This window comes from Poecile atricapillus, chromosome W, assembly GCF_030490865.1.
Source record: "Poecile atricapillus isolate bPoeAtr1 chromosome W, bPoeAtr1.hap1, whole genome shotgun sequence".
NCBI lineage: Eukaryota > Metazoa > Chordata > Aves > Passeriformes > Paridae > Poecile > Poecile atricapillus.
This window is the reverse complement of record NC_081288.1, coordinates 17,324,138-17,352,044: the sequence shown is the minus strand read 5'-3', so window position 1 is coordinate 17,352,044 and position 27,907 is coordinate 17,324,138. Positions and strand designations below refer to the sequence as shown.

The 27,907-nt window shown below is 41.2% G+C and overlaps 3 protein-coding genes across 8 annotated transcripts in view; 1 reads left to right on the top strand and 2 right to left on the bottom strand.

Annotated features, from left to right (window-relative positions):
- Positions 1 to 1,439: 1,439 nt before the first annotated feature.
- Positions 1,440 to 19,362, bottom strand: LOC131591522 (dynein axonemal intermediate chain 7-like). 2 transcript variants are annotated; one of them, XM_058862321.1, is made up of 17 exons: positions 19,310 to 19,320; positions 18,834 to 18,848; positions 18,517 to 18,726; positions 16,839 to 16,884; positions 15,795 to 15,886; positions 14,807 to 14,908; positions 12,448 to 12,585; positions 11,553 to 11,699; positions 10,471 to 10,574; positions 9,108 to 9,387; positions 7,286 to 7,391; positions 4,782 to 4,939; positions 3,978 to 4,122; positions 3,510 to 3,724; positions 2,761 to 2,928; positions 2,464 to 2,577; positions 1,440 to 1,878 (listed from the first exon to the last, which is right to left on the bottom strand). In XM_058862321.1, the coding sequence occupies exons 1-17, from the start codon at positions 19,310 to 19,312 to the stop codon at positions 1,603 to 1,605; spliced, it is 2,319 nt and encodes a 772-aa protein (XP_058718304.1). In that variant the 5' UTR covers positions 19,313 to 19,320; the 3' UTR covers positions 1,440 to 1,602. The 2 variants fall into 2 exon arrangements, with proteins under 2 accessions (XP_058718304.1, XP_058718305.1); XM_058862322.1 differs by lacking the exon at positions 18,517 to 18,726 and having other exon boundaries at positions 19,310 to 19,362.
- On the top strand, positions 19,037 to 27,022 carry LOC131591524 (electron transfer flavoprotein regulatory factor 1). 4 transcript variants are annotated; one of them, XM_058862326.1, is made up of 4 exons: positions 19,306 to 19,439; positions 20,373 to 20,474; positions 20,578 to 20,822; positions 26,806 to 27,022. In XM_058862326.1, exons 2-3 carry the CDS (start codon positions 20,430 to 20,432, stop codon positions 20,791 to 20,793), a joined length of 261 nt encoding a protein of 86 aa, XP_058718309.1. In that variant the 5' UTR covers positions 19,306 to 19,439; positions 20,373 to 20,429; the 3' UTR covers positions 20,794 to 20,822; positions 26,806 to 27,022. The 4 variants fall into 4 exon arrangements, with proteins under 4 accessions (XP_058718311.1, XP_058718309.1, XP_058718308.1 ...); XM_058862328.1 differs by lacking the exons at positions 19,306 to 19,439; positions 26,806 to 27,022 and adding an exon at positions 19,037 to 19,172 and having other exon boundaries at positions 20,578 to 21,178; XM_058862325.1 differs by lacking the exon at positions 26,806 to 27,022 and having other exon boundaries at positions 20,578 to 21,178.
- The window catches only part of LOC131591523 (GTPase KRas), a 21,154-nt gene continuing 20,244 nt past the window's right edge, over positions 26,998 to 27,907 (bottom strand). For both annotated transcript variants that reach the window (XM_058862323.1, XM_058862324.1), the window contains exon 5: positions 26,998 to 27,126. In XM_058862323.1, the coding sequence (XP_058718306.1) occupies positions 27,010 to 27,126 (117 nt within the window). In that variant the 3' untranslated portion in view covers positions 26,998 to 27,009. The remainder of the gene's footprint in view (positions 27,127 to 27,907) is intronic.

The following is a 27,907-nucleotide window of genomic DNA, read 5'->3' as shown; positions in this document are numbered from 1 at the left end:
TCCCTAACCCAGCACTGCTGCAGATCTCTACACAGAACAGCATCTTATTCACAGGGGGTTTCTCCTAACACACATTTCCCATAATGTGTCCAGAGCAATCCAAGTGCTTATTTTACATCTCCACAAGTGTGGCCAAAGCCCCAGGTACACAGGAACACCAAATTTTAAGTGTACCAATAGAAGCAACAACAGATTTAAGTATTATTCTTCACACAACAACTAATCCAATTAACTGCTGTGCACTTGAAATGCTTGGTGTGGGAGGGTCAGTAGAGCTTCTGTCTATCTTGAAGTACAAAGCATGAAAAGAAAATTAATTTTTTCCACAAAACAAAATGAGAAAAAAATAAAAAAATAATGCGATACACTAGGAGCTGCCTTTTTAATTTTAAGCTTAGTGTCCTAGAACTCAAACATCCATTAAAAATAAAAAACACACATGAAATGGACAAAAGCACCAAATACTGGACAAACCTTCAAATAAGGATCATTCTGGAAACTGGGCTCATCCAAAACCTCTCTCCATCCTCAAGGATTGCTGCACTCACTCCGGGGTACTTAGCAGGAAAAAAGGAGCAAGTGGAGACTTTACGGCTTCCCTGGGATCTTTTCTCCTTTGACCATTGTGGGCAGTGACCAGTGACTGGGAAATGCTCTCCGGGAACCCCGTGTGAGGAGCACGGGTGGACTGCTGACAGGGGTCAGCTTATCAAGAATTTGCTTCCTTGACTGTGTTTTAAACCCAGAACCAAAGTTCCCCCTGCACAGCTCCCAAAACAGTAACAACCTGTCACTTTTGATGTTTGTGGGATCTAGTTTGCTGTAAGGGTTTTGGGGGTGGGCTGGGAAGAGTTTCACATTTTGAAGAGACACTGAAGGGCTCTGTGCTTTCCTGCCCTGCCCAGGTACAGTTTGATCTCAGCGTGGGCATCCCACTTCAAGGCTTCCTTCAGCAACGCTAACAAAACCTTCTGGGTGTCCGTGTCCATGCTGGTCCTGCTGGCTGCTCTCACGAGCTTCCTGATGGGGCTGTCCCTGCAGAGGCCAGCAGATGCAGCCCCTGTGGGCACTGGGGACTCCTGGACATTGGTGCAGCAGCTGCTGTGGCCCTACACAGGACTGCAACACAATGGCCCTCCCCCGGTATAACCCCGGCTCCGCTGCTGGAGCTGCGCTGCCACGCTCTGCCGGACAGGAGCTGAGGCTGGCCTTGATTTAAGGTTACGTGTCTGGATTTGTTTTGCTGAGTTGTGGGTATTTTTGGGGAGGAGATTAATTTTTTTTCTTTAAAGCATGACTTGAAATTTAAAAAAAAAGTATTTTTCTTCCTATTCTGGCAAAAGTCATCTTTAAAAGTAGCTAAAAGGGTCTCAGTTCTGTTGAGGTTTACAATAGAACAGCAATTTTTAATATTGTTAACAAGAAAAACGTCTAGGTGGTCTAGCCACAAGAGAATAAAGAATTTATTTTGCTTGAACAAAGATTAAATGTTTACATTTTAGAACCTGTTTCAATGATTTGAACAGAAAAGGATTTAAGACTTGAAATGTAACTTTTTGGAAAGCTTTTGATAATGAAGTTTTGAAGGAAAGCTTGCTGTATCTAAGAGTATGCTAAAACTCTGGTAGCAAGGAGCAGCTGATACACAGAATCAATAAACAGGAAGCCAGCTCTTTCCACTTTATCCATGGCTTCATTGCTGGCAGAAGCCTTGAGCATATGGTAGAGTGTGGAGTGAAATTCAGACTCTTCTTCCAGCTCTTCTGTAAAAGCTTCACTGGTTTCAGTGAGCTTGAGGTTTTGTACTTTCTCACCATTGAACATATAAAGAGACCAGTTGTTGTCTTTGGCAGAGCCCACTGTAAGATGTTCACTTGCCTATGGCAGGAAAAAATGCACTGTGAGGTGAAGCCTGTGTCACTGTCAGAGTACAAATTCTAATATCTGTGTGCCACATGCATTTAACCTGAGAGTGAGAAAGCCACTCCAGCTTTCAGTAGTGGGGTGGGTTACCTTTCTCCAGCCACACATGGGAGTGTTTGTCTGGCTGGGAGAAGTTTTAACCATGTGTTTTAGTTCACAGGTGGAGACAAATCAACACTGAGGTTGCTTATTCCCTCCTCTGCAGTAGGGAGCAAAAGAAACCCTACAGGCAGGAAGGAATTTCCAGCTGTTCTTTAAAAGGCTGGCAAAGCAGATTGCTGATTTTCAAGAGGCCTCTGAAGAAGAGCATGAAACTCTGTCACCCCAGCTCTGGCTAAAGCCTCCCTTGGTGATTTATCAGCTCTGTTTTCCTTAGCAAGTGTCTTTCCTGCTGAGACTTGTGTCCCCTGAGAGCTCTCTCAGGTGCAGTCTGTGACACTGCAGGGGCTGAAGCCACCAGAGGTGAGTTAATTGTTTCTGTCTGACTGGGGAAGGGGTCAGTGCTGGCCTGCTCTGGAAGTTTGGTCTGACTCCACAAACCTTGAACACGACTTGCTCTGGCCCTGCTTCTCCATTCCACTTGCTGTGAGCAAAAGCAAAAGCAGCTGCAAGCAGAGCCATCTGCTCATAGGCCTTCACTTCTGCCAGGGCAGCCTGCAGTGCACAAGTAGCAATCAGACAAAACAGAACTTGCTCTATTTCCCTGTGTTACAGCAATGTCAGGGCCTGCTGTACTCAGTCCCTGGCTCAGCTGGCAGCACAGCAGCTCCCAGTGCAGGAAAGGGTGACCTGAGTGAAAAATGGGAGGGAAAACCACCAGGAAACTCTGGCACTCACCTTCCCAGGCACAGGGACATACTTGGGAGAGTACTCTGCTGGGAAAATGTTCACTCCAGCTCTTTTCAAAGCTGCTCTGAGGGCAAAAGGACTCATCCATTTTCCTGTCATCTGGGAAAGCACCTCCTCCTCTTCCACCACTACTGCAGACAACATACACTGATTATCCTGTTGTACAAACCAGTGAAAGCAACTTACTGGTCATGGAAATACCTTTCTGGTGTAGGCTTCAACTATTGTTATCTTTGCTGGCTATTACCCCCATCATCTGCTACACTGGGCTGTGACCTTTCATTTACAGATCCTGAAGAGAGCCAGCTTTGTGTAGGAATTCAGAAATTAGACTGGTGTAGTGATTTGTACAGCAATGAACCAATGAATAATCATGAGTAGCTTGAAGTTTGAGAAGCAATAAGGAACGTTAGTAGTAGGCTGCTAGAAATGCTTTAACTTCTCCTGGTAGAGCTGGGATGAGAGAGGAACAATTTTTTCTCTAACAGGTGGAACAGGCTTGAATGCAGCAAGGCAGCACCAGCAGCAAAGCACTGACTGAAACTTTCCAGAGCAAATGCACAGATGTTTTCTCATAGTAAATAACTGAAATTAAATAACCAACACAGTGCTTGTAAAGGAAGAGAGATTCAAATTACTCTTGTGGAAACATCCCTAATTCTTACTCAGGGACACTATAATAATTATTTGATTTTTTAACTGCAAATGTTTGATTTTAAAAAAATATGTGACAGTACCTTAATTTGTATCTGAATGGTTGCAAAGGCTGCAGTAACTGTGAAGAGTCCTTCATCCACCCCAGTGGGGTGCAATTCCCAGGCCTGATAGGGCAGGTTCAGGTGAGCATCCTGGAAAAGGGCTACTGTATAAAAGGCACCCATCCCAAAGGTGATGCTCTTTTCTTCTGCTTCATACGTTATCTCGCTGATGCCATCACTTCTCCACTGCTGGCCTGGACAAAAACGAAGCAATGATACACTGATGTACATGAAAGGCTTCTGGCAGTAATGCTCAAGTAAAACAAACCAAAAAACTAATAAGAAAATAAATGTAAAATCCCCAAATCAATTAACACTGAAGTCCCCCAACTATTTCTGGGCTCTAAACTGGAGCCTTATCTTTACAGCTGGATTGTGACAGTAGTCCAACTTGGGTATAAATTCCACTCTTCAAATTTAAAATAAATTTATGTCCTAAGTTCGTACCTGCAGCATCCCATCGGGCTACCACAGGCACTTTAAAATAAATCACATTATCAGGGAGCTTCAGGGTTATCTGTACTGCAAACTGTGTGCCATCTTCAACCTCTCCTGGGGAATATGGATACACCTCCAATCCAACATCCAGCAGCTTTGGCAAGACAGGAAAAGGACAGATAAGGGGTTTATCAGAAAATGCAGGATTTTTTATTTGAGTTCATCTAACTACTGCAGAGTTTTTTAATGCACCATTCAAAGGGTTTACTAATATTGCACATTTCCAAGTACAATTTTGAAGGCAGCAGAAGAGTAGCTACCATGAGGCCTTGGAACCCTTCCTGTGCCCCAGTGTGGGCACAGCCTCAGAAACCAGGAGCAGCTGGGAGGCAAAAGCAGGTGTAATTCCACTCCCAGTGTCAGAGGGAAGGTCCCAGGGGGCTGGGAATGAACATCCTGGGCTGCTCCCCTGCCCACAGTGCTGCTCTCTGTGTTTGGCTTATTGGGAATTGCAATTATTGAAAGTTTCCAGCGTCACAGTGCAACCTGTGGGGTAGCTCAGCACTAGAGGAAACCAGAACACAGCGATTGCAGCCCTCAGCCGGCCTGAAGAGCCTGCAGCTGAACCAGCAGCTCTTTTGGTACCAGCGTGCTTTTACCTTTCACATGTGAAAATCTGATGATTTGCAAACCTCGTCTCGTTGGTTTGCCGCTCAGAAGTCGTGTCCAGTGCACGTGCCAGCAGTGACAAACCTCAGGAGCGGCTCCTCAGGGGTGCCAGGGCAGCAGGGGCTGATCCCTTTCCTCCCTCACCTCCACCATGCTCCAGTCCCCGACGTCCTGGGCCTGGGGCGGCAGCTGCAGGGCATCGATGTGGTACACACCCCCCAGGGGCACCAGCTGCTGCAGATCAACACCTCTGGGTGCCTCTTCTCTGCCTCCTGCCTCCTCCTGCAGCAGCGCATCCTCTTCTGAAAAATTCACCGGACACCAGGAGTTAACCTGGTGCTCAAACTCAGCATTTCCCACCTCTCTTCATCTTCACTCTGTGTGCTGGAAGTGCTCCAGGAGGCAGCATTTCAGCCCCATCTGCTGGTGCTCTTCAATAATCACTGAAATGTGGGGAAAGGCAGAGAGCTGGGCAATGAAAAGCGCTTCTTGATTTGGGACTTTTGGATTTGTGGCCAGTGCCAAATGTTTTCAATAGGAATAAGGTTTTACTGACAAAATGAGTCCATTGTTACATGCACAAGAGTTTCACAAGCACAGTAATACAGTCGATTCTGGGCAAGTTTCGTAAGATTATATTGATATTAAAAGAAATGAAGCAGATAAAAAGATATCTAAAAATAAGGTGCTAAAAGGCCATGTGCTGACGGTGAAAGACATGGTAATTATGAAGAGCAAGAGGGATTTAACATTAAACACAATTTTCAGATAACAAAGATAATTCCTTTTCTGTGCATAATTACGGATATTTCACATATGTATGAACTTAAGGTTTAATTAGCTGGAAAATGATAGTAAAAGGCAGAAACACTGCGGACAAAAATGACCATAAATATTTTCTTTAAGAAAGAAACCAAACCAGCCCACATCAAACATCACATGAGATGGTATAGGAGGAGAGAAGTTACTGTCAACAGGAATCAAGATAAAACATTCAGTACTGTAAAAACAGGTCTGAAATTGTTACAAAATTTGCTCTGAGTGAATAAGACAATATAAAAAAATGACAACTCTCTTTATAAATTGGCTTCAAGCTTAAAAGAAAAAAAAAAGTGAAAACAGTGTTAATTTCATGTCAGATTTAGTTACATTCTGCAGAGGTTTGACTCTACTGTATCACACACCATCATAATGTCCTTTTGCAGTTATTCTGAACAACAAACTTACCAGAAGTAAAAAACATTTTACTGCATTTTACAGTGGTAGCTTACACTTTATCTTGTTTTTTAAAATAATAATACAAAAATATATAAGTATCCTCTAAAGAAACTATTTATTGTCCCAAGGTAATTTATCTCTTTAACAATGGCACAATAAGGGTAAATCCAAAGAAACTGTCACTCTTGTCTGTTGGTGCATTTTTGGTTTTTAACCCTCATTTACCTGGCTCCTTGTTTTGAACTTAAGGTAGCTGAGCAATATTTCACTGCTATTCTCAAAAGTGATTGAAAGGGTTTGCAAACCATGAGCATGCCAGAAAAAGCAGTTTTTTCCTTATTAAAACAGATGAACAAGCTGGAAAACACTCAGGTATAATTGGTATCTGTGCACATCCACTTCACCTAATACTGTGGCAGAAATAAAATACAAATTCCTCCACATGAGGCCCAAGTCCTTTATATTCTCTTGAAAACCTTGCTTTTAGGGTCTAATCTGACAACTGGTTCTCTGGACTGCATGTTCATTCCAAAGTGTTGTGGGCTGGGGTTTGTTTTTTTTACCAGAAGAAAAAGGCTGTAAAGTGGAGATAAATTATGCTAATAATTGTTTGCAGTTGTTTTATTTAAGTCAGTGTCACAAGAAAATTCACTCTTATTAAACCAAAGGACAATGCCACAACACTGGAGAAATTTGTAACTTATGTGGATAGACAAACAGTTTTATTTCCTAGAATTTGGCCCTCTCACTTTAAGCACCCATTTAGGTAATGCTCAGTAACACCCCACACTACACCAATGCCTACTATGATATGCATTTGAATCATCATTTTCTGAGGAAGTAAACCTCCCCAGAGCCTGGCAGATTCATAAAGATTGTGTGTCTCACCCATAAACATATGTATAATAGTACATATGTCTATATAAACATGATAAACATGTACATAAGCATAAATAATAAATAAATAAGTGTGGGGATGAACTCCATTTTCCTGTCCTGTTATCTCCCCACATGATACAATCATGTATAGAAATGATTGAAAAAATAGAAATGTATAGAAATTATTAGAAAAAAACCCAATCATTAATAGAAATGTCAACAAAACTCAAGTGTTATCAAAACATTCCTATATTTACAAACTTTGGTACATTCACATGGAGATATTGCAGTGTTTCCACAGATCAGGGAATGGCCTGGGTTGGAAGGGACCTTAAAGTCCAGTTCCAGCCCCCTGAACACTTTCCACTATCCCAGGTTGCTCCAGAGCCCCATCCATCCTGGCCTTGGACACTTCCAGGGATGGGGCAGCCACAGCTTCTCTGGGCAGCCTGTGCCAGGGCCTCCCCACCCTCACAGGGAACAATTTTTAATACATAAAATACTTAGCATAAGTACTTTTGTAGTGCTGCATGTAAAAAATAACCAAATACCTTGTGATGGTACATCCAAGACGTCTGCATTCATCTCAGTTTCCTCCTCTGTCTCTTTTATATCATCTGTGTTATTGCTATTTTCTTTCAGTGAGGCAGCACTCTCCTAGACAAAAAGCAAGAAACATTTTTCCATTAGTCAGGGAGAAGAAGGTATCACCTCCTTCAAGGAGGCCCAAGGAGAAGAGATACAGAAACAGTTGTACTGATCTTGGTACAGGGCAAGGTTTTAAGAGAAATAATTTCTACCTAGCTAGCAAAAATATTTTGATTAAAGGTACTCTCTAATTTGGAACTGGATTTATAAATAGTGACAAAGTATTTACTTAATTTCCACAGCAAATTCCATCTGATCTCCCTGAGTACCAAACAAGCACCCAATACTTTATCAGCAGTATTCACTCAAAAGTTGTGGTTTTGCTCATTTTACAGCCAGCAGAGTGGCACAAAGTAAAATGCACATTGAGGCTGAATGCAAGCCAATACTGAAACTGTGCTAGAACCCAGCTTTGACCCATGCCTGGCCCATAATATTTATTCCCTTTCACACTGTATTTCGCTGTATTTCCACACAAGAATGTGGGGGAGCTCAAGGCACAGCCAGACTGGAGGATGCTGAGAAACACATTCCCCAGACAAATATCCAACCCAGACAGGGATTCATCCACGCCACAGCAGACTCCTCTGGAGGCACACCACCTTCTATGCCCTGGCTCTGCAGGCCAGCATGTGGGAAGAACACACATCTCCTCTAACAGGACAGGAGGTGAGAGGACAGAAGCTGAGAGAAGTGGAGCCTTCAGAAAAGAAGTTACAGAATGGATTGAGAGAAAGAGTGCAAGACCTGGGAAAGACAAAGAGAAGGAATAAAATGAAGGAGCCTAAAGGAAGTCTGAGAAATATCGGTGAAAAGTGCCAAAAGATAAGATTTGTCATACAAAAAAAGAACAAAAGGAACCAAGAGAAGTAGGATTTCAAGCACTGATCCATTACAAAGGTGTTGGGGGACTGAAAAGGAGAAAAACCATGATCATGAACAGTGGTTCAATCCCCATTAGATCCCTATATGGATCCCAGAATTTCTTCACCTAAGAGTTGGACTTAAGGATGCTTGTGGGCCCCTTTTCACTCAGAACATCCTGTGAAATTGCTCCAAACATACTAAGGAGAAACTTGATGTTTATTTCTGCAGAAATTTTAGGTGGAGAACACAGGGCATTTATTTGAAAGTCACACATGATACACAAAGTGAAAACCCCAAATGCAGTATGGACAGCACAAAACCAAGCAACCTCCATCACACCTAAAGCAAACATATTCCATGGAAGAGAGCTGAGGAAGAGCACAGACAGCCAGAAATAGCATTTGAAAAGCCCTTTGAAAAGCAAAGGGTCAGCATACAGACATGGAGCAGCCAGGCACCTGCACAGCCAACACCTGCTGAACTCTGAATCCTACTCTGCACACTGCAAATTTTCCTAAAATTGGATTCCTGCAGGAATTCTGTGGGGATGTCTGCTTTCAAGAAGCAGAATCCATTCATCTGTATATATGCCAGAAATTTATAGAAATATTTTGCAATGGCACTTCATGCTTGATCCTACTCTCAAACCACCAACCAAATGCCAATTGCGCACCCTGTCCAAACTTCCCTTTCTACTTTCCATCTTTCCATTCCCTTGAGAAGATCTATTACACTGTTGACAGAAGTTGTCTTTTCCAAAGAAACATTTAAGGATTTGGCTGTCCTTCACAGGACACTGTGACTGAGCTTCAAGTTAACAAGAACAGTGTAGGATATCCTTTGAGGATTTTTACCCACCTTCCTCCCTGTAGAACACGTTTCTTCCGCAGCAGGCACACTGGGCTCTTTAATGCCTTTCTCCTCCTCTTCTCCTGGTTCTTGCCCAGTGTCTTCGGGATGCTCAGCCAACTCCTCGTTGTCTGAGGCCTCTGGCCTTGGCACCCCTTGGCAGTGCACCCACAGGGGAGACACGTGGTCGTAGCAGGTGTGCAGCACGCGAACGGCCACACTGCTCAAAGCCAGGGATTTGGGCAGGTCAAAGCCATGCCCCACCTCCTGGAACATGTGGTTCTTGAACCTGGGAAGGGCAGTGACAACAACAACAGGCACTGGTAAGATTGGCAGCACTTCATTTGGTGTTTCCTCAAAAAGGTTCAAGTCTCTTTTGGGATTTGTTGCACCTCCTGAGAAACGTGGGATGTCACCATGCTTGTGCTGGCAGGTCTCCGTAAGAGCCTCCAGTAAAGCCACAATTGCATCAAGGGGATCAGAAGTTTCAAAAATAAGCCTTGGCAGGATGACAATGAGGCAGGATCAAATGGCAGCTCTTCTAGGAATTACATTCCTGGTAAAATTGACTAATTTATTGGGAAAATCCCTGCACAGCTGTCTGTGTTACATCACTCTCAGCACCTTTCAAAATAATTCAAATAATACTTATTTTTGGATAAGATAGGCTGGTCACAAGTTCTAAAAATCTTCTAGTGAAGCAACACTTAGCTTTTAATTGTTAGTTGAATATTTTAAGTGCATCTCTCTACTGGCCAAAAGGCTTTAACACTTAACTCACATGGGCTCTTCCTGCAGGTCAGTCTGACATTGCTCAGCACCCACCCTTTTACTTAACAAAACTCACAGTAACAGGTCCTTAGTCAAGCTAAAGTCCTTTTAATAACTTATTCCTTATATTTATGGAGTGGGAGTAGGAAGTCTGCTCAAAAATCTCATTTTGAAAATGTACCATTTAAATGGTAATCCAATAAAAACACAAAACTTAGATTCAGGAATGAAAGTGCATCCCAAGCTCTAAAATATTTTCTCTTAACTGAGCACAAAGTATCACTCACTGCTTTGCAAGCAACTGGAACAACTTAGAAAATATGAAATGCATCAGCAAGAAACACTGCTTCCAGAGGAATTTCAAATCTCTGCATGAGCTTTGTTGTTTTTCTTCCAAATTTCTTCTGGCAGTGACAGGGTTCTGCTGTTGCATTTTAAGAAATTTATATATCTCTAAACCACTCCTTAGCAACAGCCAGCACTGGGAGTCTGCAGAATGAATGCTATTCAACAAAAAAAAAAGATGGTGAGAAATTGATTCTTGGTGTTTATTCAACAAAGCCAGGCCTCATTTCAAAGTAGTAATTTCAGTGTGCTGTACCTTGCTTTCTTCTTCAGATTGGCCCAAATACAGAAAGTAGTATTTTTATCCTTTATAACTGTGTGCATATTCCCAGTTTCAAAATCTTCATACATACTAGCTGCCTACAAAGAAAAAAGCCAATTAAATAATGTTTTATTTATTTCACTTTGATTTACCTTGAATAAATAAATAAATAAATGTAAGAATGAAAATACACCAGACCAAGTCCAACTCAAATCTGTTTCTTAAAATTTGAACTACATTCCCTTTTTTCCCTCTGACTTCATGAATTCTGAGCCATGTACTGCCAAATAGGAGTTCTTCCATTATTTCCCAAATTCTCAGGATAAATTATAAAAAACAAACAAACAAAGGATTTACTGAGCAATAATGGACTCTTACCCCAGAGTCATTGAACATATTATTTTATCATTTAGGCAACATCAAACTTGTGAAATAATAATTACATTGGGAGCTTAATCCTAAATTCACTAAACAAGAATTCAACATTTCTTAATTTGCAGGGGGTTCTGACTGTGCAGATACAACTGGTTCACTATTTCACTAATATTCTCTTGCTAAACATATTTTATATATATGATTAATATCCTTGAAATAGCAAGGTCACTACCAACACATACAGCTCAAAAAACTGACTCCCCAGCACAATTTAATTTTCTTGTTTGAGTACTCTTCACCTTTCCCCAGATCTTAGTTTAAAAAATATTTTAATTACATGAACTTACATTAAAAAAATGTGTACAAGGCTTATGACCTTATGAGCTGCTTTTCACATCTACATTTTTTGGTCAACAAGTTTCATACAGCACCTCTTGTTTCCATTATCTCCAAATCTCACAAAATTTCCCAGTAGTTTATCCTTGTCTGACTTAATGATCAGATTTTCCACTGTAAAGTTCAGATTTTCAGGAGTTTTGAACAATTACAAAGTCTGGCAAGTGCTACAAGCATGGTTTGAAAACTCATAGACTCATCTCTGTGACAGTTTAGGATCAAACAAAGCCAACGATCATTAAAGGACACTTGAAGTTAAGCTTATGTGCACATATCACAATTTTGAAGCAGTAAATCTCACTCACTTTGAGCAGGTTCTGAGTAGCCTCATTGTACTTCTGATTAAGCAGATCCTGCAACTGCAAAATAAATTCCTGGTACTGGTCTCGTTGTTTTTCTGTGATCTCATCTGGTGATGCTTCCAACAGAAGAAACTCCAACTTCTCAATCAACTGGAAGACATTTACATGGGAAAAGTCTCTGTTTTGACACCATCCTTAACATACTGTGTGCTCTGTCATAAAAAATGAGGCAAACCTACTTCCCTTGTACCTAAACAGATTTTGGTCACAAAAATAACCTTTTTTATTTTGTTATAGATAGATAGGAAATCTAACTTAGAACCTAACCAGCCCAATAAAATCTGTATTACACATGAAACTTTCCCCCCATCCAGTTTCTAGAAGACCCCATTTACCTTTCTGAAAAGCCACAGAAAGTCAGCATAATTGAAAATAAAATCCCAAATTTACAGAGCAGACAAAGATTGCTTAAAATTGCTTCACAAGCTATGAATGGCTGGTGACTTTTGTTGGTAAAAATCCATTCTGGGAACTTTTGCTCTTACATGGCATTTTACTGGCTCAAGTGTTACAAAATGAGGCTGCTGTCCACCAAAGCATTTATATCTGATATGAGCTTGTATGCTGTGGTTTAAAATGGAAAGGAATATGGGTGTTGGAATGCTAGACCTCAGTGTAGAAACACAGCACACAAATCCCCTAAATGCATATTGAAAGTCAATACACATCTTCTACAGGGTTAACAATAAATCTGTAATTAAAGAAAAATAGAAAAATTGAAGAAAAACTTTTAGGTGTTGAAGGTCTTTCAGTCATTTGGCCACAAAAAAAGGGAAAATAGAGGAGGCTGTTAAGGATATGTTAAGCTTAAACTGAAAGACATAATTTTAACATTTACATTTAGGACCACTTCCTCCTTCTCCATCACAAGCTGAACGTCCACATCTTGGTCGTCACGCCACAAGCTGATGAAAGTGTTGATTTCCTGAGGTATAGTGGGGTCAGGAGTCCCATCACATTTGAGGTAATGCTCCCACTAAAGAAGAGTTCAAAGAAAAGTGGATACAGATATATTGCACAGTGCTATTACAAGAAAAAGGAGGATTCTGAAAGACAAATATATTATAGTGACAAATTCACACCTTCATCTAAACAGGATTCTAACACCACCTGGTTTATTATCCTTATGCCAGGAAAAAAAAGGTTTACTTTGATATTCATGTGTTAAGATGCTTCTGCCCACCTCACACTTGCTGTTTATACCCGTTTATCAGTGGGTGCTCCACAAAAGCAATGAATTCATTACCTGCAACAAGAGAGGGGTGGAAGAATAAAATGACTGAGAACAGAAATGAGGAAGGTGCAGGTGGGTCTCAGATCAGATTCTGCCAAGAAAACTGAAAACTCCTACGCTGGCAATAAAGCTGATTAAGAGCCTCTGCTGCAACATATTTACTCCTCCTTTCTCTGCCTCTGAGGATTTCCTCTCCCTTGCTAGCATCAATTCTCCTTCAGCAGAAACCCCTGGTAGGAATGTGAAATCCTAGATTAGTGGATTTTTTAAAATAATTTTATTTTCAAATCAACACTTGGCCATTCCTACAAGTGGTGTAAAGAAAAAATCTGTGGCAGACTAATGCCACTTAATACCAAATGTAAGCCTAACGTTGGCTCCTGGGATCAATTTATCACCCATAATGGAATTTTTTTTCATCCATAAAATAGAATATCAAGGAAACACTGCCCTCCTGTTTGCTGTGAAGATTAATAACCCCATGTTACTGAAAATTGCATTCCAAAGGAAAATGTATCTTTTAAAGCAAAAGCACTTATAGGATTGCATTCTCAACCACTTCCATCAGCATCCCCACTGACTTCAAACAAAGCAACAATAGGGGAGTGCTGAGTGCACTGGAAATTCCTGTATAAAAGACTGATCAATTTTCAGTAATAATTAATCTGATTTCTTTTTTTTACATCTTTGCACTTAAAAGAGAGCTTCACTTTTATAAACACATTCTTGGAAGTAACAGCACTTTTATGGAGAAAAAGGATAAATTTCATGGTAAGTTGTAAATGCATGTCTTCATCTAAACTAAAATTGTTCAGAAATAGATGTGGAAACTCAGTATTTGGTATTATATATCTATTTTGCCCTAAATAATCTTAAAAACAACAGACTAACAGAAACTCTGGTATTTCCCACCATCTACCAGTGTTTTATCAGATTTATTTTAAAATCAATAGTTCTAGTTTGTAAAAAACATCCATAAACAACAGCTGGCAATGATCACAAACTGTAACAGGGAAATGCCAATTGCATTCAGAGAAAAATTGTTACAGTGAGAGTGGTAAAGCTGTCAAAGATGCTGTGGTGCCTCCAGCTTTTAAACATTTCAAAGCCCAACTGAAAACCTTGATTTAACTTCAGACTTTGCCCTGCTTGGTGCAGGAGGTTGAACTACAGGAATTTCACAAGTCCTCTCTAACATGATTTACCCTATGATTGTAAAGTTGTTCTGCAGAGATTTTGAAAGGAGTAAGCAATACACAAGACAAAGAGAAAATCCTTGTGTCCTCAAGACTGTAGGGTATTAAATCTTAGGTTCCTTACCTGACCAAATCTCATTATCAGACTGTTACTGACTGATGTGTCTGCAAGATTCACAAGAGTAAAATCTACTGTATTTCCACACCTTATCACTTAAAATTGAACTTGACAGGTACATAATACCATTGGGTGATAATACAACCATCTTGGATGTCATCCCAAACTGTAGACATCAACTTTTAGCTGCATTTTCATACATTCCCAGCCCTGACCTGGGTTTGCACCACATCCTTCAAAAATCTGGCACATCTCTCTCTCTGAATGATACCCAAGAAGCACTGAAACTAATGTTTTATAGAATTTCTTTTTAAGCCATGGCAGAACTTTCTTGGTGAAATGGTTAAAAGCAGAATGATTTAAAGAAACAAAGAGGAAGAACAGACACCAGAATATCTGAAATCACAATTCCTTGTGACTGTTGGGGTAAGGTGTGGGGCACTGATACTTTGATCACCAAACAGGCTCCTCTTTGCCCACATTTCTTTTCTGTGTGCTCCACAGTAAAGAAGAGGGTGAGCATGGCCTGTCACTACTTTGAGATGGAACTCAAAATGCTGTCATAGCACACTCCTACATTCAAGAACTGGAAGCTCCTGAACTCTCTTCCTTGCCAAACCTATGGGCAGATTTTGGCAAGAAAGCTTACCTTGGCTTGTTCTCTGTAATCCATTTTCCACTGCTGTGCAGAAAGAAACTTCTGTTCCAGTGAATTAAGTTCTGCTAGTTCAGACTCCTTCTCTCCTTGATACTGTTAAAAAAAAATAAATAAATAAAAATAAAATATATATATCAAACAGGGCAGATAAATATTTGGCTTATTTCTTACAATTATTTTACACAGAAGAAACAAATTTGGGATATTTGAATGAGTTATTATTTTTTCTTTATGAAACATCCAATTGAGAAGTCTGCAGTAGTTTGCAATATGTTACTGTCATCTCATTAGCTACTGAGCCATATGATAAACATAATGTGACATATGATTGTAACCTCTCATTTGAACAGTTTCCATATCAGCATCCTGAAGACAGCTCTAATGGGAGCTGCTAAAAAATGTAAGCATAATTTGGAAAAAAGGGTGCAAGATTGTTTTATTTGTTCCCTTTTCATTTCTATTATTTTAAAGTCATCTTCTCCCTAGGAGGAAAAAAATATTCTGTGAAGTACAAGAGGAGTAGACAAGAGTGACTCTTTAAAAAAAAATTAGTTTATTGTAAATCTCTTTTTTTTTTTTAAACACAAAAATATTTATCTATTACCAATCAGTTTTTGTTCTGAATGCCAGACTGTTGAGAAAAATAAATATGCATAATCTCAAATACAAATCACTGTATCTGCCCAAGCAGGGAACCAATTAAGGAATTTGTACCAAATGTCCTCATGGGGAACAAGAGAAATACATTCAGTTGAAAGCACAATGGAAATGGGAAAAAAAAATGCATTTCATCAAACTAAAGAAATGCATATCACAAGAGGTAATGTATTTAAATTTATCAAAACTGGAAAATTTCCTCAATATTGTTCCCAACAATAAGTACAAAAGGAAATTAATTCCTATAAATTACTGGTGTTTTACAGTCTTTGTCTCAAGTTTAGAAATAGGATTAGATTTTTTCATTGAGTAAAAAACTAACCTTTGCTTCAAGCTTTTCCAAGTGCTCTTGATATAGCCTCTCCCTTTCAAGTCTTTCTGCTTCTTCTTGTTCAGCTCTTAACTGGGCTTCAGCTGAGGATTGGGAAAGAGATGAAGGACATAACTATGCTTTCCTAAATTAAATCTAAAAAATTATTTGGTTACCAGCTATAATGATAAAACCACTATAAAATGAGCAACATAAATGTTTATCTTTCACTGCACAGAAATCTCCCATATGAAGATTGATACAAATTAATTTGAATACTTCTAAAACACACTGTTTCCGGTACTGCCCCTTCAGTCTGTGAGGATAAAAGTGGAAACAAGGACCAGCAAGTGCAGCAGCAGGACTGCTCTCTCCATCTGCAACTTCAATGGACACAGGTTCTCAATCCAAAGGCTTAAGTGAAACTCAGTGCTTTAATCCCAAACTCCTCTTCTTCTTTACTACAACTGCTGGTTTCCTACAATTTAAATTTTACATCTGTTTGTTCACTGAAATCCTCTTTAGGATCTGCTACTCCACAGTTCTGGCTTCTCTTTGCTGCCATAGGGTCTAGAAAATTAGAGAGGATGTGAAAACTAAAACTGATTCAACCTCTACGCCTTCAGTCTAAGATGGCACAGCCTGTGCCTCAATCCAGATGTTCCCAAACAGTGACTTGATGTCATCACTTCCAAGTAAATCATGCCAAGGCTCTGTGCTGCACTGAGGCAAGAGTAGCAGAAGTTCCCAAATCGGCCTGTGCCCACCCGTGCTGCCACTCCCACCACAAAAGCTTACCAGTGATTAGCAGTCACTGGCAGTCACGGCATGCCCAAACTCCCACGGGGATGGATTAACAGTAAGTTGCTCTGACAGGGAAATGAGATGCAGCACCAAGGAACAGGGAATTTGGCCCACACAAGAAAAGAGGAAGGAATCATTTGTATTTGTGAAAGAGACAGCAATTCACATCTATTTCACGACGTTACTTTCTGCCTGTTTATTTAAAATAAACAATTTGTCCATCATATCCCCTCTAAATGAAGTGCACAGTACCTCTCAGCTTCGCTTCTTTCTTCGATTTTTTACTTTTGCCATTGGACTTCATGTTTGCAGTAAGGGAGAAGAAAACAAATGTCAGTGTTATTTTAATACAATTTGGCAGTTCCAAAACTCTGTAACTTTGCCCTTCAGTGTGATCCCTCAATTGAGATTTTAGACTCCCTAGACAGCCAAAGAAGCTCCCAGAACAGTAATGCACATTCTGGACTCAATTTTCTTCTCTTTTTTATGACAAGATCTTACAATTAATGTATTTTTCTATGCTAGACATTCCCAAGCACAGCCACAACACAAGACTATTAAAATCTTTTGGTTTAATGTAGAAATTGAGTAACAGGCAAATCTGCTAAGAAAGTAGATGCTACAATTTTAAATATTTTAGGAAATACTTGAAAATGTATTTTGGGACAAGCCTGGCATTTAGAATCATCTAATTCACAAGACAAAATAGCAAAGAGTTCTCTTTTCTGTTATAAAATCTCACTGCAACTCCAGACAGTTCATTGTTCACCTCCAGCACAATCCTAGAATAACTATATTTTAAATTTGAGGTTCTCAGAAATTATCTGACTACTGGTCCTTCTTCACACACACTTACTTCACACTTTGATTCCAACTATCACACATTCAGATATATATAACTACTTGGTCACGCTACTTGGCATGGCAATAAATATATTGGCATAAATATATATATATATGAATGCAACTCTGAGTACAGAGATTGCCATGAAGCTGGGACAAATACAATAGTGACAATTAAGTCTCTCCAGAGTCTGAGTGCATCTTCTTGCATTTGTTACCAAAGCATTCATTTGCAAAATTATTCCAAAATAGAGTCAGTAAAATTCACACTTCTACCCATTAGGATTTCAGGAAAGAATTTGTTCTTTTCACTTTGCTAAATAAATAATTAATTAAACTGAAAATGGAAAATCTGCTTGTTTTAATTACTTGCAATCACGTTTTAGTCAACTTATTATCACATTCCAATGACTTAACAGAGCACTGAGAAGAGTGAGATGCACAGCTGGGGAGGGGTAGATAAATTAATTATCACAGAATTAAGAATAACTCAAAAGATAAATTTATGCAACCCAGTTTCCCACAGACTTCTGCCTGTTGTCCCTTCACCCCTCCCAATTCTGTGTTCAGCCTATGGCTCAGATAACAGAGTCCCAGAATCACTCAGGTTGGAAAAGACCTCCAAGATCATCGAGTCCAAGCTGGGCCCAATCCCTGTCTTGTCACCCAGCCCAGAGCACTGAGTGCCATGTCCAGCATTCCCTGGGCACCTCCAGGGATGGGGACTCCAAACCTCCCTGGGCAGCCCCTTCCAATACTTTGCAAACCTTTAATGATGAAATGTCTGCCGATGTCCAGCCTAAGCTTCACCTGGCACAGTGTGAGACCATTCACTCTTGTCCTGCCCTTTGTTCCCTGGGAGCAGAGCCTGACCCACCCTGGCTGCCCTCTCCTGTCAGGGAATTGTGGAGAACCAGAAGGTCCCCCCTGAGCCTCCTTTTCTGCAGGCTGAGCCCCCTCAGCTGCTACTGATGCTCCAGCCCCTCGTCCAGCTCTGCTCCCTTCTCTGGACACGCCCCAGCCCCTCAATGTCCATCTTGCAGTGACAGGCCCAGAACTGGACACAGCACTGGAGGTGAGGCCTCACCAGTGCCCGCGACAGGGGGGCAGTGACTGCCCTGGTCCTGCTGGCCACCCCATGGCTGGGACAGAGCCAGAACACGGCCTCTTTGCCTGGACACCTGTTGCCAAGCCAAACAAGCTGCACTGGCCACGCTCTCTCCAGCAGCGCTACAGGAACATTTGGCCTCCTTGCAAAGAGCACAAAAGCTCGGTGTCCTGGAGACGCCTCTTTCTCCTTCAGATTCAATTAACCCAGGCCAGTTGCCTCAGGAAAAATAAATTTAAAAAAATCAGATTAAAAAAATAAACACAACAGTGAACAGTGTGTTTCTGTCTACCTACCTTTTTTTTTGGACCCTAAAAGATTAGAAGGGGAAAAAAAAGGAAAGGGAACATCAGTCAACAACGTATCAGCCTGAAAGGAATAATTAGAAATATACTATTATTCTGTTAAAATTGAACGCGATCAGCTATTGAAAAACTCTAATGACAGTCATTTCAATACTGCATAAAATTAGCCACTCACACACGACTCTCGGAATGAACTTTGTTACCACAGACCCATTCTGACAACGAAGTCAGAGCCACCTCCCGGCTGCTTCCACACGGAGCAACCACGGCAGCAAAACCACCGCACAAGGACTTAACGCCGGGGCTCACAAAAGATAACGCGTCCTTCAGGTGCTACATTGAGACTAAAGCCTTTATTCCACCTCCCGGGACTCCGGTAGCTAACGAGGAACACCCCGCTTTCCTCCACCCCCTCACCCTTCCCCTGTCCCGCACGTATCCCGCCCGCAGTCCCCTCCCCGCCGCACCATGTCCCGCAGCGGCGGCGCTGCCCCTCAGGCCGCCGAGCCCGGCAGGCCCCGGCGCAGGCGCGGCTCAGGCCGGACGCGCTCCCGGCGCTGCCGGAAAGCGGCGCCGCGGCGGCTCCGGGAGCAGCGGGTGAGGTCCCGGTGCGGCCTTGCCGGGACCCGCGGGGACGCGGGGATGGCTCCGGGGGAGCGGGGCGGCAGGCAGAGCCAGGGCGAGGTGGCGCCCCGAGGAGCCCCGCAGCGGGAGCTGGACTGGATTCCGGTCGCTTGTGATTTGGTTTTGGCTGCGCAGCGTCCAGGGCCAGGCTGGACGGGGCTCTGAGCAAGCTGGGATAGTGGAAGGTGTCCCTGCCCACGGCAGGGTTTGGGACGAGATCATCTTTAAGGTCCTTTCCAAGCCAGACTGTTCTGTAATTTTGTGCTTACAGAACTAAAAATCGGTTACTTTGTCACTTTTCCTTACGTTTTGCCGGTGCACGCTGGACTCAATTTGTAATGCACTTAAAGAGTCCTTCAAAAAGTAACATTTATAAATGCGACAGTTGCAGGAATATACATGTATATGTATAAAATTTATATATATATATATATATATTACAGGAATTTGTAATACATAAATATATATGGAGATAAAAATAAATGCATGAAAATATGTTATTATAAACGTTGCTATATGAATATATAAAACACATAGCAATGTATTCTATTTATATATCTTTACCACTTGATATGTGTATATATGAAGATACAGTTTTTTACCAGACCATAGAAGCAGCTAGGCCAGCTGGTACAGAATTGTAAGGGTGTGAGAAAGCAGCCAATGAACAGCACAAAGTGTTGCAGCTGTTGAAAGTTACTTAGAAGTTTCTTATTTTCTGTTTGAGGGTGGAGGGGAAAAGACAATGAAAAGCTAAATATAATAAAAAGTAAGAAAGAAAAAGAAGAGACAGAATAGAACTAGAATTAGAGCGAATGGGGCTCAGTAGGATACAGAAGTTTTAGGAAGGCTGAGGTGGTTTACTGACTTCCAGAGAAGGCTAATTTCAAATTGATTATCCTTCAGGTAACAAAGCCCAAACAAACCAAAAGTCACACAAGGAGAGTTCATTGAAATGTGAGAATGGCCAATTCTTTAAGAAGTGAAGTGATAAAACTGTACAAAAATGTAAGTGTCTTAAATGCCACCAGCACTTTTCTTAACCAGAAAATGAATCCCCTCTCAGTGTGCACTCAGTTAATTAAAAACACATTATTCTTTTCTCTCTAAGCTGCTGTACCTTGGAAGAGAGTATCCCAAAGGAGCAGACTACTTCAGAAGCCGTTTGAAAGCAGCTTTTCTAAAAAACAAAGATGAGACAGACCCTGAAAAAATTAAGCAACTGATTGCCCGGGGAGAATTTGTTATAAAGGAGCTGGAGGCTTTGTACTTCCTGAGGAAATACCGAGCCATGAAGCAGCGCTACTACAGTGATGACAAGCCCTGACTCTGCCTGTAATCACACACCTAGGAAAGGTAACAATAAAAGAGCTCTAACTGCAAAAAATGAAATGTAAATCCTTCCTGGTCCTCTAGGACCCAAATCGGGGAGCTGCTTCCCTGCCAGGAGTCACTTGAAGGGTTTCGGGTGTGCAGGTTATGAGTAATAGGTTTTCCTCTGCTGCTTTTGACCTCCTCAACCAAAACTTCATGTATGAAACAATTTTGCAGGAAGGAGTGCTTGCACAGCCCTGTTCTGTTTCACTTCAATGTAATGTGTTGAACAGAAACTCTTCTTACCCCATACCTGTGTGTTTGGGTGTCAGTTCAAGGTGCTGTGCTTTGTTACCTAGAACATGAACCTGATTTGAAAAATCTTCCACATTGAATGACCCATTTCCCCTGGGAATGAGCACCCTCTCAAAAGTGAAGTTCCCAGCCCTGGAGAGGGAGTGCTGTGCTCAGTTCTTGTCTCCTCAGTTCAAGGAAAGACAAGGAGCTACTGAAGAGGATCAAGCAGAGGCCATAAACATGAGGGGTCTTAAGCATCTCTTATGAGAACGGACTGCAGGAACTGGGCCTGTTTAGTCCAGAGAAGAGAAGACTGAGAAGGGATCTCATCAATGCATGTAAATATCTCAAGGGTGGGTGCCAAGAGGACAGTGCCAGCCTCTTTTCAGTGGTGCCCAGCAACAGGACAAGGAGCAATGGCAGTAAACATAATGCAAGAAGTTCCACCTCAACAAGAGGAAGAATTTCTGTACACTGAGGGTGGCAGAGCCCTGGAACAGCTGCCAAGGGGGGGCCTGGAGCCTCCGTCTCTGGAGACATTCCAAACCCACCTGGACATGCTCCTGTGTCACCTGCTCCAGGTGACCCTGCCTGGGTAGAGGGGTTGGATTAAATGCTCTCGAGGTCCCTTCCAACCCTGACTATTCTGTGAAAGTAAATTCTTGAAGCTTTTAGCCTCATCTGCTGAACTTGCACCACCTTCCTGTGTCAGGGAGACAACTGCGGGGTCAGGAAAGGGAGCATTTGAACAATAGTGCTTTAAGCACTTGGGCCCTGAAGACAATTCCTGCTACTACTGATTTCTGCTGTTCTGTAATTGCTGCAGCAGGAATAGAAAACTTGATCTTTGCCCCTGGAAGAGAAGTTTGGCCATAGCTGTTTGCTTCAGGCTGTCTCTGTTGGCCTTGGCTCGACTCACACTTGTGTCAGAGCTGATACTGTTGGGTTGGTTGGTGTTTTCACCAAATAAATGACACTGCAGAGAGAAATAGTCTTTGAAATATACGTAAGGAGTCACTGCAGTAGAGCTGTTGGCAGTAGCAAGTCTTCACACTGGCAGTAAGGAGTGTTTTAAGATCACTCAAAGAATTGCCAGCAAAGGCATCAGCAAAACCAGATTTAATATAAAAGCAAAAGTATGACAAAGTCCATTCAACAAGGTTCACTCCACTATTTACTAGATAGTTGAAGCACAAAGAAAAAGCAAACTAAAATCTATGATCTACTGATCTAAAACCAAAATCAACCAAAATGTACCTCTGAGGATGCTGAGGATACAAAAAGGGTAAGGATGGAAAAGGGTATGGATAAAAGGAATAAGGGAGATGCTCCTGTTGAATCACGAAGTTCAGAGTGGACCCCCTTGCAAAACTGAACCCCAGATCTGACCAGTGGTTTATGCCTGAAGCTTTAACAGCACTTAGTCCACAGTTTAATTTAAAACATATAGAATTTCTCATATGCACAATAGCAACTCGCTTGTAGGCCTGAGTTACTTGCAGATCTACAGTACTTAGAATCTCTGAGAGCACTATCCATTGTACATTTTCTATAGCATATCCACACAAACAGTCCTGAAGGAGTATGTACAAGGTATACAATTCCCCTGGAATTCAATGAAGCACTTAGGTTGGATACCTTTGCATCTTGTCAGTGGCTGAAGGGTTGAGCCTCAAGGAAAGGCGGCATCATCATTCCATGCTCTGTTGTCACTGCTGGTCCTCCAAATACAGCAAACAGGAGTTCACTGGCTCTGAGGTGCCGCACACAGAGGGAGATTTCTGGTCACTGCTGTCCAGGAGAGCTCTGAGGGCCTCACTCAGGCCCACTCTTTATAGGGTCACAAGAGAGGTGGGTTTATGTATGTATGTATACATACTATTATGTATGTATGTGTGTTTATGTAAAACCACAGCAGTTTTCCATCCTGACCACAATCCAGGTCAGTAACGTCCTTTGGAATTTCAACAGCAAAAACGCTGTTCCACTGAGGGTGTTCTTCAGGCAGGCAAAGTAAGTTTCCAAAGCTGTTGGTTACAAAGCAGGAGCTCTTCAGACAGCAGCAATTCCTGGAAACTGTTCCTGAAGAGCTCCAGACAACCTCAGCCCAGGTGCTGAATGAGCATTTCTGAGATTACAGCTGCCTGAGGAGGGAGCAGGGGATGCAGCAGCATCCTCACAGAATTCTAGGACAGAATTTAAAAAGTGATGGCAGATTACAGTACCTTGCGATGAAACGCACATGCTCCAGTTTCTGCCACCACACTGATGTGAAAAACTCCTTCAGCATCAACTGAGCTTCTCTGCACTTCCACCTGCTCTGAGCAGCCACCCCTCTCAGAGACAGGGACACCAAGGGGGGCAAGGACAGCAGCTCTGGGACAGGCAGCACCAGCAGAAGTACAAGACAGAATGGAGAACAACTGCCAAGCACATGGAATTTGTGGGATGCCCTGTTACCTGAAATTCTTGCACAAGAAAAGGAAGCTGGGACAGACATTCACAATAACTATTTTTTATTACATTACAATAAATAGGAGCAGTACAGTTTGACAAAAAAATGACAAATTCCAGATCACCTCACAGCACATACTCCTAAAAACATTAAAAATTTTAAAACAAACAGTGGTCTTTTTTTTTTTTTTCCTTTTTTAACTTAATGTCTGGCATGACCAACATTCCTAGGTCACACAACCAAATTATGGAAAAACTGGATCACACTGCATATGTTCCACATCAAATAAAGCACAATGTACAAAATGTGCATGTTTCAGTTTACACTATACAAAAATAGTTAAAATACATTCCAGGTAAACATATTACATTAAGAAGTCATTCTAGTAAGAAGTTGGCACTCAAGAGGTCAAAGCAGAAGTATTTTCAACATGAAAACACAAGACAGTGGAATAAAGAAATGTTAGGAAAGATTTACCATCTATGTAGCTTTATGTAAACTTGAGACACAATGATTTGTTTTACAGTTTGATGGTCTTTGAAGGTAATAATTGTATTGCTTCATAGTCTAGACAAGAGCAGAAGATTGTGTGTGTCAGTATTTACCCATTATCCTGTTACTGTAACAAGGCCCACACAGCAAAAACGTAGCAAAAACTTTCAGGGCACAGAAACTGGTCAGAATAATTCCTTTTGGAGCAAACCAAGGATCCAGGTATTTAGCAGAGTTACATAAAGCTACTGTAAGAAGGTGTTACTCCCTGACACATGGCAGTTTGACATGGTGACGTGAGCAGTGACTCCCAGGCTCAGGAGCTGCTCTCAGGACACACAGCACCCAAGGATGTTCTGTGGAAGCATCTCAAACAGGGCAGTGATGATGGAGCAACTTGTGCAAGCTACAATCCAACCTGCTTCACCAAATCTTAACAGGAAGACAAAACTGCATGACAGTGGCAAGGATGGGGTTGGGTTGGGGTTTTTTTCAAGTAAATAAGGGCTAATCTAAATGGATTTTGTACTAGTTTAATTAGACTGGCAGCTACAGCTCACTTTTGCTGAAAAACTCCAACATTGGTTCTTATATAGCTTTATAGTAGAGCTACCAAAATCCACTTTTGATGAAGACATTTCAGCTACAAGTTCTCCTAACAGCTCTTCGTTAAATTAATATCAGAATTTTAGACCAGCCCTAATTTCACATGCAGTGTGACTCAGTTACCAAAATTAAAGTAACCTTAAGATTACTTTCATTTCCTCAAGACTTACAACCCACTTTTGCTATGTTCTTCATGTATTATCAAGAGTGTATAAAATGTGCAAATAACTGTCTCTGACACATTTTAACCTTGGAAGCTCTGAAATATTTTGTGACTTTAAGAATCTGTTCTTACTCCTTACTGGTCCTTACAGTATAAAGTTAGGTTCTCCTGCTACTGTTCTTCAGAATATTTCATAACCTACATTTCACACTGAAGCTGAGAGGAGTGGATGGGTCTGGATTTTGGTGAAGGGTGGGAATGGTGGGCACAGGCAGGAAAAGGCCTGATTTCTCCCAGACACAATGAAATTAAAGAATATGGAGCAATCCAGATACTCTGTTCCCTGTCAGCTTTGTAGGTCCCCACCTACAACAGTCATTCTGGGATTTTTTTTTTGTAGAAGCAAAATAATACTTCTCACAGAAATGGTCCAAGTTACACAGTGCAATTTTTACACACCTGTGTAAAATTTCCATGGAATACCTTAGGTTAGGGCAATGCTACTACACCCTGTTCCAAGTTTTCCAGTGTCCTGAACTGTCCTACTTCAGTGTCTTGTGATCTATTTTTTGGGTACACCAGTCACACCTTCCAGTGTCACTTTGCAGCTGAGTTAGCTCCTGTGAAGAAGTGCACCTTCAGGAACCAAAGCTCTCCTGAAACAAACAACTCCACATTTACAGGGAGACGCTAGGAACTGGAAACACTGGAACTACTGGCTCATACTTCAGTGAATAACTAGGTCTACTGCAGTACCAAAAAGTGAAAGGTCCTGCAAAAATCCTGCATTAATTCCAATCAGAATAATAAAAAAAAAAAAAAATTAAAAAAAAAAAGTGGTGGGAGAAAAGAACAAAAATCACAAGACAATCACAGAGAAAGACAACATTAAACTCTTGGTGCAGCTTCATGACAGCCTAGACACTGGAATGCCACTCACCAACCACTGAATCAGTACTTCACAGACATCACACAAACAACACTGACTCTGGAAATCATGTTCTATGCTGACAGATTGTGCAAATTCCACACCATTTCCATGGCATAGTGGATTTCAAAATTATTTGCATGAAGCAGCTAAATTCAACTCTTTCATTCACTCATTTGATGTTACTAGAATTTAGAATTTCTCCCCTATTTTTCACAAAATGGGCATCTGGAAGTATTTAATGCCACTCTTGGGGGGGAAAAAAAAAGAATGGTTTTACTCCACTGTGTAATTTAGGACTGATTCTGATTTAATTCTTATGGTAAATTCTGGGTCCATGTATGAATTAACCTAAGAATTTGAATCAATTTCTCTGTTAAGGCATTCTAGTATTTCCTAGGGACACTCAGGGTGAAATCTTGACTCTACCGAACAAAGCTACTCAAAGCTTTGACACAGGAGGATTTCACCTTGCTCTTCAGACACAAAAAGTCAGTGAAGCTCTTAAATCAATGCATTAACAATAGCAAATCAACCTAATTAGAACTTTTACTTTTTCCATTGCCAGGTGTGCATTGTTGTCTTTCTAAAAATTTTTTTTTTTTTTAATTTTTTATAGAAAAAATAGAGTATTTAAGGAGTGACCGTGACAAATTGCAGTGAAATTTTTTTTTGAAAGTTTTCTTTTTACATTCATTAAAGTTGATCTGAAATGCTACAAGACTAGATGCCTAGAAGCAAAATCTACAGGAAGACTATAAAGGCTTCTGGTCTCTCTCTATTGCAATCAGTCTAAAATAAAGGAAAGGCTGAAATGAAAGCTTCTTTTGCTAACTAGTCCTTTTTCCCAACCAAATTTATAAACCCAAAAATTTTGAGGGGATGTTAAAATGTGTAGAGCATCATTTGTTTGCTTTGCACACAGAACAGAAGTTCACAATCAGTAAGAAAAATAGGAAGTTAGCAACTGTGCATGCACCAAAGAGTCCTAAGACAGTTCTTGGGATTTCTGTGGGTATTTTTTTGTTTGTTTTGGGTTTTTGTTGGTTTTTTTTGTTGGGTTTTTTTTTTTTTATTTTCACAGGCATTGCTAGTTCAAGAACCAACAGTCAAAGAATACTGGCACTTTAAGAGGAATGAAGTTTCCACTGTCATTTAAAACAAGCATTCAGGTAAAGCTAACAGGATCATGAAGCAGAAAGTAAAGTAATGCTAAAACAAATGCTAATAATTTAGTGTAATGTACAAAATTACTTCAGTACTTCTTAAGAATAAGGATAAATTGTATTTACATAATTATACACTTTGTCTTTGTCTTCTTTTTCTTCTTTTTACCGTCTTTGCTCATCTTCTCTTTGTGTTTTCTGATTTCTCGAACTAATGTGTAGAAGGCATCATCAACACCCTGAAAAGATACAGAAAGACACAAGATTGTGTTCAGACTCACAGGCCTGCTGAGGTACAGCCTGTGTCCCTTCCCTGGCCACCTGAGGGGGATTCCATCCACACATTTTCCTGCCTGGCGTCCTTTGAACAATGAATCCTGGCTGCAGGACTAATCCTGTTCCCCTCTGGAATTCTGAGCAGCACTGACACAATCACCTAAGGGAACTGCTTTGGTGCCAGCAGGAGCTGACACCTGCTGCCCTACTCCTCAACTGCTCCTAAACGAGGCTTAGGGCAGCCTGCAGGTTACTCACAGGTGCCCCACAGGTGAAATTCCATTGCTGATGTGGGAGGGAAGGTAATGAAGTGTGTCCTGCCCTCACCTCAGTCTCCAAGAGCACACCTTGCTCGACCTCAAGCTAGGAAAGTATCATACAGAGTGTGTATTTATATAATAGCACCTCACAATTGGGTTATAAGTATATATTATCACAGAATCATAGAATGGCCTGGATTGGAAAGGACCTTAAAGATCTTCCATTCCAACCCCAACACCTTTCACTACTCCAGCTTGCTCCAAGCTCCAAGCCCCATATAGCCTAGGACATTTCCAGGGATGTGGACCAGCCACAGCTTCTCTGGGCAACGTGTGCCATGGCCTCAGCACCCTCACAGGGAAGTTGTCAGGCATTAACTATCTTTATTTATGCTTTAATAATCTATATACAGCTTTGGAATATGAATTCTAATATTTGTACCAATAATTCAATACCAAAGACACAGACATGCTTTATCCACGT

Coding starts and splice junctions, on each gene's coding strand:
- LOC131591522 (XM_058862321.1), bottom strand. Junction 9,388..10,470: donor AATCTGAAGAAGAAAGCAAG/GTACAGCACACT, acceptor TGCCCTTCCCAG/GTTCAAGAACCACATGTTCC. Junction 7,392..9,107: donor CGTGTTCTACAGGGAGGAAG/GTGGGTAAAAAT, acceptor CTTTTTGTCTAG/GAGAGTGCTGCCTCACTGAA.
- LOC131591524 (XM_058862326.1), top strand. CDS start 20,430: ATGGCCAATTCTTTAAGAAGTGAAGTGATAAAACTGTACAAAAAT. Junction 20,475..20,577: donor TGATAAAACTGTACAAAAAT/GTAAGTGTCTTA, acceptor TTTCTCTCTAAG/CTGCTGTACCTTGGAAGAGA.